General features: G+C 46.6%; 1 protein-coding gene across 1 annotated transcript; it reads left to right on the plus strand.

The window, feature by feature from the left end:
• Positions 1-543: 543 nt before the first annotated feature.
• Positions 544-2,731, plus strand: PtA15_2A211 (uncharacterized protein; the record flags this gene model as incomplete). The annotated part of the gene is made up of 4 exons (XM_053166209.1): positions 544-664; positions 740-1,284; positions 2,325-2,552; positions 2,636-2,731. The coding sequence occupies 4 exons, from the start codon at positions 544-546 to the stop codon at positions 2,729-2,731; spliced, it is 990 nt and encodes a 329-aa protein (XP_053017453.1).
• Between the last annotated feature and the right edge of the window lie 7,410 nt (positions 2,732-10,141).

Here is a 10,141-nt window from a genome sequence, read left to right on the forward strand (position 1 = left end):
GGGTTGGGTTGTCATTTGATATGGTCTAAACAGTCTAGAATTTTCTGCAAGGTGTTTGTGTCTGCTGTTGCTGAGTTGCTGTTGCCAATGATAGCTGATCTCAGTTTGGTGAGGGAGAAGATTAGATCAATAATTTGGTCTAATCTTCTCCCTGATATGTAAATTCCGGGGTAAGATTGCGGGTGACAGCACCTGGGAACATGGCTCTATATATACGTCTGAAGCTGAACCTAGCCGTAGAATATTAAAGCCAGCAAATATGTCAAAAGCATCAAGAATGCTTTTGGCTTATCCCTTGCCACCTCCAGAATCAAGCAGCATGCATTTCAAACCTCAAGACATTTTTCTTTTCATTTGGCTGAACTCAAAGCACCAGGTCAGACAAGGAACCACAAAATCAAGCTTCCACCTGCTTACATCTCTATGCATGTTTCCCCCCCGCCCACACGCTGATTCTCTCTCCCTCTCCTTGATTTCCGTAGCTTCTCTCTTCCAATTATCCGCAAACATTCTCACAGCTGAAACCTGAGCTCAGCTTCAATGATGGCCCACTTCCTTTCAACCCGGGCCCCCACCAACGGCTTGGCTACTGCCAAAGTAGTACAGTGCAAATGGCAGGAGCCGCCCTTCTTGGAATTGTTTCTGGATCCTGAGGTCATTCTATGTTTCTTCCTGCTTAGCTTCCCTCAAAACCCCTGAGCTCATCGTACCATCTGTTGCTATCTATCCAAACCTTCAGCGACCGCGGCTGACTGCCCAACGCGAGTCTCCAAACCGCTTGCGCCACACAAGCTTTCCGCCATTGAGCATTACTTCACGTTGATGGGCATTCAAAAAGTGAACCCCCTGCAACGGGCTATCCCGGCTGCTACTCATACACCGGCCTCAGAGCGCATGCTTCAGTCGTTGGGCCCAAAACTGGTGGACCACACCAAGTTATCTAGCAACGGCGTGGATTCAAGTTACGGCTGTCTGAGGTTCAACAACAGTCTTGATTTGGCCCCAATTGGAGCTAGTAAACTGAAGCCGTTATCTGGAACGACCTTACCACTATTCCGGGCCTTGTTTGGCAATTTTGATCAAGGTTTGTTGCCGGTCAGTGCGGTCTCATCCCCAGGCTTGCCAGCTCAGTCCGGGAGCTTCAAGCAGACTGGCCGCAGCACAACAGGCAGACCCAAACTGATCCACCCCTTGTTGATGAATCTGACGGCAAGTTTCAGTTGGCCTGGGCAGAAGAAGACTGCAGGCAACAACACGGAGACAGGAGACTTGCTGGTGCCCAGCGTCCGTGGAATGAACCTTGCGTCTTGCAGGGCAAGTGTGTCGTCACTGAGGTTGACCTTGTCGCCATTGGTGCCAGAGGAGTGGGTGAACAAGATTGAGGAAGAGAGCGGTACGGCCCAAGAGGACGGAGACTCAGACTCAGAGGCAGGAGATGAAGGCTGCAAGAGTCTGCCGCACCACAGCGGTTCCGGCTCAACATGCCGTTCCACGCCCTCCCTGGCTGCTGTGGAGTTCTGGCGCGTACTCAGGATCAAGGGCAGCAAGATCATCAAGACCTGTTGAAGCTTCAAGACTACCCATTTGGATGTCCTCTCATATTTTTTACTTCTCTCTCCCTTCACTTTCCTAAATTCTTATTCTTTTGTTTTGTTTTGTTTTATTTCTTTGTACCTTTTCTTTTGTTTCCTTTTCTATGCCCTGCTTTTCTTTTCTTGTCAGCGCGCGTTGGTTAGGATTGTAGGAGGTGGGTTGGTGTTTTCCGTCTTTTGTTTGTGGTTTCATTTTCTCTTTTTTTTCCATCTGGTTGTTGTCTCTGATCCTTAGTTGTATGCGCGCGTTGGGCACAAGGGCCTGTTGCGCAGCCTGTTGCGGATCTGAAATCCAAGTTCAGCCAAACTTGGAGGAAGGATCCGCATGGTATTCACCTCCCAAACAAAAGGAATATCATCAGTTTTTGAGTTCTGAGTTTATTGATCCTGGATTGTGTCAATCCATCCCCCACATCTTTCTGAGTTTTTTGAGTACCAGAGCTTTGTGAGTTTTCTTCATCTGATCCCTTCCCGATATTCCAACGAACACACCGGCTTCCCTCTGAGTTTTCCTTTCCCTGAGCCTTTTCTACCCAACCAAAACCGCCAAGGGTATTCCATCCCCTCGTTCCCTCTCACACAAAATCCCCCCCCCCCAACCGCTATCACTTTTGTTTGACCTTACCCAATATTCTTTGCAGGACCACCAATGAGGGCAGCAATCAGCACCATCCTCTCACACGACTGCCTCCGCCGGGCACGGCCGTATTCCATACCGCATCGTCTATCCAGAGCCTCGCCCATAAACTCTTAGGCCACAACAAGGATAAGCTTGAGCAGACCGGCAAGCAGCTGATCAGCCTCATCCACTCCCTCATCATGCGCATCAATGAGGCCCACTGGCAGACTATTCTCGCCCAATCCGCGGCCCGTCTCGCGCCCTCTTATCCCTTCTACCCCTCGCCCAATTATCTCGTGGCCCGGCCTATTCCAGGCTTGAAATGCACACTGTTTTGTGCTGTAGGTTGGGCTGAGGGCATCAATTCAAAGCTGAAAAATTTTTATCAGCCTCTCGGAGGCGCAGACGGACACATCTGTGACAGTTATTTTTGGCAAGCATAGCCGAGAGCGCCGCTATGAAATTCATCTGGCAGGCCTGTCTGAAATGGCACCGCACAGAACAGTCCGGCATCATGTAGGACATGTCAATTGAATGCTTCTGAATCTGTCAGATACTGCGGATGCATAACCAGTTCATGTTTATGCAATTTGATTTTCAGTCCTTTTCTCAAGCCCCACATTGCTTGTGTGAGATCTTCAGACTCAACAAGAACCACAAACTCCCAAACGCCGTCACATCCAAAAAAAATCCTTTAATACACTGCCAACAATACCTACCTGCCTGTTGCTAGATCCATGTTTACCGCTTGCTTTAGACAGCCAAGATCCAGGAGGATCACGGAAATAATCAAGTGGAGGTACACCCGATCTTCTGCCCCTGGTCTCTCTTTCTTCTCTCATTGCTCGCTCTACTCTGATTGATCTTGTTTCTTTTCTTAGGCTTGTTATTATTTCTCTCTCCTAAAAAGATCTTCTTATTGTCTAAATATTTGAGTCACAGATTGGACTAGAACAACTGAAGGTACATAATGTTTTCACTCTTTTATCCCATTATGTTCCTACTTATCTTTTATTTCTTTTCTTATCTGTTTTTCCAAGGTTCTTTACTACTATTAGCATTTGTTTTATGCTGCAATAGAGTACTTGACCTCAATTTCCTACAGGACAAGCCTGTTTTATTGTTATGCTCAACATAGCATCAGACAGTTTGTCTGATGCCATTTTGGACAAGTTGTCTCAAATGCTTGGTCCGACTTGTGATTGGACTTATTTTTCTGCAATGAAATGTCGGACCATGCCGGTTTGATGATATTATTGGCCAATTGTTTGATTGAGGGGGGCAAAAACCCCGTTAAACAAACTCCCAAGGGGCCACAAAACCCTGGAACAGTCGGTCAGCTGAGCTAGATCTAATCAGACCGTTCCGGTCTGACATAGCATCAAAGAACAAGGCCAATTCCACGCCGCACCAACCCTTTGAGAGAATTTGTACGACACGGCATAGCCATAGGCCAAACTTTCAATGTCATTTCCAAAAAATTAGTCTGGCCAGATTTTTCAACATGGCATTGGACAACTCTATCCAATGCTGAGTCAGACTAGTCCACCGGATAGGTTCTTTTTGCCAGAGGAGGCCCCTGGAGGTGTGAGGTGCAATATCTCTGCCTGGGCACATATTGTATATAGTGCTACAAAAAGGCTTCAATCCAACTTGATACAGATCCCTTGCTGTGTAGGCCTCCCCATCCTCATGAACCCCAAGAGGGCATACAATAATAGAATATACATACATTCCAAAAAGAATCCCCAGGGCAAGGATTTATCCCAGCACCAAGTGAATGCAATTTTCTGAGAGGAAAAAAATGTATGTAGCATGTTATATCTGATGATGATTAAAAACCCACAAGGAGAGATGACAACAATTTCCAAAAAGAATTTGGAATCAAAATGAGTTTTGTCCACCGGATTCTTTGGTCCCAAACCAATGATAAAACCAGTATTATTATTGGTTTGGAACCGTAATCTCTGCAGAGCTGGGTGAGCCTGCTTCATCAACAGCTCTCCCAGATCACTCCAGCTGTGATCAGACGAGTTTTTGTGAGCTGGCGCGGGAGCTGTGTGAGCTGGGGCAGGAGCTGCATGAGCTGGCGTAGGAGCCGCGTAAGCTGGCGCAAGAGCTGTGTGAGCTGGCGCAAGAGCTGCGTGAGCTCGCGCGGGAGCTGTGTTAGCTGGCGCAGGAGCTGCAGGAGCTGGGTGAGCTAGCTATTGCGTGATCTGGGTGGGCTAGATGATTGCCACACCTTGCCCAGGTTTTTTGAGAGAAAAATCCCTAACCCTAAGCCTCAAATCTAGCAGAAGAAACCATTCACAGAATTTCCTGGATAAATGCCTGGAAAATGCACAAAAATGCCTTGAAAATGCCTGGAAAATGACTCACATTGGCGCATGATGTGGTAGTTCACGGAAATGCCTGGCAAAGGGGCATAATTGCCTGGCAAATGCCTGGAAATGCACGGCAATGCCTGGCAATGCACAGCAATGCCTGGCAATGCACAGCAATGCCTGGCAATGCACAGCAATGCCTGGCAATGCACAGCAATGCCTGGCAATGCACAGCAATGCTTGGCAGTGCACAGCAATGCCTGGAAAGGCACAGAAATTCCTGGCAATGCACAGTAATGCCTGGAAATGCACAGCAATGCCTGGCAATGCACGGCAATTCATGGCAATGCCTGACATTGAACGGTGGGCCAGCTATGCTGACCGTAGCATTAGCGTGGCGTAGTGTAGCGGAATTACGCCAACCTGTAGTGTAGCGTTAGCGTAATTCTGTCAACTTGTAGAGGAGCGTTAGCGGAATTACGCTAACCTGTAGAGTAGCGTTAGTGGAATTGTTCCTACTCTGCGCTAACGCTACGCTCACAGGGTGCGCAGCTAATTTAGCTGTTAGCGTAGCTTTAGCGCAGATGCGCGCAATTGCGCTAACGCTACACACACAGGGCGCAAAAGAGCGCGCGCTACAGCGCTTTTAGCAGAAAAAAGGCCATTTTTTCCTCTGAAAGCGCTGTAGTGCAGCGCTGCATAGCGTAGCAACTGCAGTGGCGCGCTAACACTAATAATGAATTGGCGCGCTGTTGGCGCCGCTGAAAATTAGTGCAGCATAGCGGCGCTAACAGCGCGCTAACACTGCTCAAAATTGGCGGGCGCTTTTTGCTGCTACGCTAAAGCGTAGCGTAGCGTAATGGCCCACCCTTGCTGGCAATGCATGGCAATGCCTGGCAAATGCACGGCAATGCCTGGAAAATGCACCACAATGCCTGGCAATGCACAGCAATGCAAGGCAATGTACAGCAATGCAAGGCAATTCACAGCAATTCCTGGAAAATGCACCTCAATTCCTGGAAAATGCACCACAATGCCTAGAAAATGCACCACAATGCCTGTAAAATGCACCACAATTCCTGGCAATCCATGAGAATGCCTGGCAAATGCATGGCAATGCCTGGCAAATGCACAGCAATGCCTGCAGCATGCATGGCCATGCCTGGATAATGCATGGCAATGCCTGGAGAATGCATGGCAATGCACAGCAATGGTTGAAATGCAAGGCAATTCCTGGGGAATGCACGGCAATGCCTGGAGAATGCCTAGCAATGCACAACAATGTGTGGCAATGCATGGAAATGCCTGGCAAGTTCCTGGCAAATGCCTGGAAATGCACGACAATGCCTGGCAAGTTCCTGGAAATGCCTGGGAATGCAATACCTGGCAAGTTCCTGGCAAATGCCTGGAAATGCACAAAAATTCCTGGAAATGCCTCTCCATGCCCAGCAAATGCCTGGAAATGCATGACAATGCCTGGCAATGCCTGACAATGCACGGTGTGGTAGACGGAAATGTGGAAAAATAAAAAGTTTTTTCTATGCCACATAATTCCTCATACTAGGCCTCAGGATACCACCAAATGGACCCCAAAAATGGATTCTACGGCCAATTTCACCCCTAGTCACCACTGGAAGCACCCCTTGACCCCCTCTAGTGTGGAAGTTACACCTCATGGGCACCTATCACACGGCCAGCCCCAGTAACCCAGCTGTCACCTGCCCCAACCCAAGTTTCACAGTAGTACACATATACACATCACAGGATACAACAATACATCTCCATGTCAGGCTACACCCATTACATACCAGCTAAATACACTCCTTTATATACATAGTATGACATCATTGACACTGTTTCTGCAGCCTCAGACATTGTGTATACACTAATTCCCCTTGTATGACAGATCCTGCAGTCTACTGTCACCTCACTCATGAGTTAGAATGTTCTTTTGTATATTCTGACATCATGTATGCACCCCTGACATATTTAGAATGTTCTGTGGTATATTCTGACACCATCCATGCACCCCTGAGGGGTTATGACATCATCTGTACCTACTCCCACCAGCTAAAATCCCTCACCCTGTTGTCTAGATTAGCTGAAACCCTAACCCACAAGCCCCTTTGGGGCTCCCCTCTTGTCTATAAAAGGAGTTCTCTCCACCCCCAGTGATCTGCTCCCCAGTTCCTCACCCAGAACTCACAAGTCACCCAACACTCATCAACACTCAAATCCTAAAACCCTTATAACAATAATTCAACCCTTATAACAAAGTAATTAAAACACTTCCACATTGCCAGTCAAACAGATTTCATCTCGAACAGACCAGACCTATCACTTAATAAAACTTGCCAAGCTGAGATTGGTGGGTCTTGTTGACTGATAACAGAAGGGCAGAGCTTGCAACTCCATCATACCCTTCACCATTCAGCAAAAGAGTTTCATTACCACTTTTGAGTCTTACAACGGCAATGCCTGGAAATGCCTGGAAATGCACGGCAATTCATGGCAATGCCTGGCAAATCTGCAAAAAAGCAGTCATTTAGCGCAGTGCAGTGGGGGACTGCTGCGCAGTCAGCCCAAAAAGTGGTAGCGCAGCGCTAGTCCGGCTGTGCTACTGCTGGGAATAGCGGGCCCGCATATTTCCCCAACCCAAAAAGTGGTAGCGCAGCGGGCGGGGCCGCTCCTTTCAGTGTCACACAGTGCCCTCCAAAAAAGCTGTGCGTTGCACGGCGCTGCACTTTTTTTTGCCGGCAGTGGGGGATTGTCACGCCGCTAGATCAAAAAGCGGTAGCGCAGCAATGGTTCCACTGCGTTACCGCTAAAAGTAACGGGTCCCCGCTGTGGTAGACGGAAAAGTCAAAAATCAAAATTTTTTTCTATACTACATATTTACTCACAATACGCCTCAAGATACTGTTGAGGGTGACTGAGGTGACACAAAACGAAGAGAGATTTGACAAGGTGTCAAGGAAAAAGTCAGAGCACAGTAAGTCAAAGTAAAATCATCATTCAGTGAGGAAGGATCAAACAGGGGAAACAACTTGGTTATATACATGTACTGCGTAGGCTAAGTTGTGGGTGTATAGGTTAGAAGCATAATACATAGATGGATGCTGATACCCTATCTTAACAGATACCAACTAAAGAACCTCAGAAATGGATTCTACGGCCAATTTTACCCCTAGTCACAACTGGAAGCGTCACTGGAACCCCGCTGGATTGGAAGTTACACCATCTTGGACCCTCATGGACACAGCCAGCCCCAGTCATCAACCTGTCACAACCCTCAAGTCACCTTTCCCAGGTATACACATACTCAGACCCAGCCAAACACATACTCTTTTCTATCCCTCTTATCTCCACTGCATATGCAGGGGACCAACCCCATTTCTTCTGTATTTCACATGTCCCCGCTTCATTTATGCACCCCTTGCAGCTGCCTGCAGTCTTCTGACCCCATTTCTGCACTCCTTGCATTAGTCTGACACCACTCATGCACCCCTTGAATGAGGTGACCCTGTATTTGACATTTCCCTGCCTTGTTTATGCGCTCCTTGCATTAGTATGATATCCTCTTTCATTTCTCACCCCAATTTTGCCTGTATTTAGTATCTTCTGACACCACATGTACGCAGCCCACCAGCTAAAATCCCTCATCCAGGGTCGCCCTTGTAGCTAATATCCCTCACATTTTTTTATATAGGGAGCTCTCTCCCCCAGTTGTTTTTCCCTCAGCTCAGTATTCCCCGGTTATTTACATACCACCCATAGCCTTACCATTACCTTATCAAAACCCTTATAACACCTCATAACAGCCCTTACATTTGCAAATAACCACCGAGCTCACTCTTATAACTCTCATATTTCCTGCTTGACATATCATGTGCCCGTCACGAGTTACCCAGTTCCTGGTTCAACTGCCAACTGAGACATATACCCTTCTCAGCCCAGGAACTTTTCTCAACCTTTTATATCACCCTCTCAAGTACCTGTGTTCAATTCCCACCAGAAAAATCAAGTCAACTTTCATCCTTTCCTCTCCTTATAAACTCTCTCATCTTTCACATACCTGTTATTGAACAACCTCATCTGGAACTAGACCAGACTTATCACGATTAAAACTTGCCAAGCTTAGCTTGGTGGGTCTTGTTATCTGATAGTATAGAAGGGCAGAGTTTGCACCTCCAACATCCTCTTCTCCATTCAGCAAAAGGGTTTCACAACCACTTTTGAGTCTTACACCGCTTCTTCCCAGACCCAAAAAGTGGTGGTGCAGCGGGTGGGGCCACTACTTTCAGCACAGTGCAGCGGCCACAAAAGCTGCTGTGCTGCGCTTTTTGGAGTGCAGTGCTTCCAACCTTACTGGCAATGCCTGGAAACGCCCTGCAAATACCTGGCAACACCCAGAAAATGCCTGGAAATACCCTGCAAATGCCTGGCAACGTCCAGCAATTTCCTTGCAATGCCCTGCAAATGCCTGGCCAGTGGCAACACCCTGCAAATTCCAGGCAAAAAAGTTACTTATCTTGCCGCTCAAGATGCTTTAGCTTAGCGTGACGCAGCACAGTGGAAGTAGCTTGGTTTAAAACTACAGGAAAACAGGGCCACTTTTTACTCTGCTATGACCATGCTAAGATGCCCTGGAGTTTAGTGTAGCATAGCGGCCCACCATAACCATTGATCCAATGGCCTCTCTTCTTCCCCCTGTTGGGCTTCCACCCCTATTATTCTGCTCTTGGCCTTCTATCCACTTTCATCTACTGACCATTCTTATCCAAAACTGGTATCTAACTTGTAGCCTCCTTAGGCTGCATAAATATATGTATCTCATTCACCAGGGGAGATATGTTCCCACTCTCCAGGGAGTGCCCTACGTGAATTTTTTTCCATAACTGTGCTGGAGGCCTTTAGTAAATATAGCTTAAGCAGTGATGTATATAGTGAGGAAGATCATCCATAAGTGGTCTGGAACTCATCCCAAAAGTCTTCTTGTCACAGGGGAAAATTATTCAGAACTGATGCACAGCTCACCCTGAACTCTTCCAGACAGTATCAATAAGTAATTCATAACTGAATTCAAACTAATTTGGGAATCATCCATAACTCATCTTGAAATATAACCCAGAACTCAAATTCAAATCAGTTGTAAATGAACTGGAACATATCAAAGCAGTTTCCTGTAAGTATAATTGAATTATTTGTGGCCATTTGTTTATTGCACCAGCGGGAAGTGACAAATGTTTCTGAAAAGGATATGTTGTTTCTTGCAGTTGAGCACAAACAAACCATTCAACTTGCACCTAGAAATAATAGTTAATGCTAATGCTTAGTGGCTTCGATGTACAACTAAATAACCTTATCTTGCTGAAGTACTCAATTTCAATGATGCCAGCTGTTGTTCATGGCATGTTGAATTGATCCAATTTTTGATAATTCCATTTTCACGTTGTTACACAGTCATTCTTGCATAGAATTATCCATGGATTAACTACAGTGAAACAAGTGCTAAAAACACCTTGTCTAAATTGATTACAGCTCTGAATGGCTTAAATAAAGCCCAATTAATCTCCACAAAGATTTATTGTTTATCAGATTACAAT

This window comes from Puccinia triticina, chromosome 2A (genome assembly GCF_026914185.1).
Source record: "Puccinia triticina chromosome 2A, complete sequence".
Lineage (NCBI taxonomy): Eukaryota > Fungi > Basidiomycota > Pucciniomycetes > Pucciniales > Pucciniaceae > Puccinia > Puccinia triticina.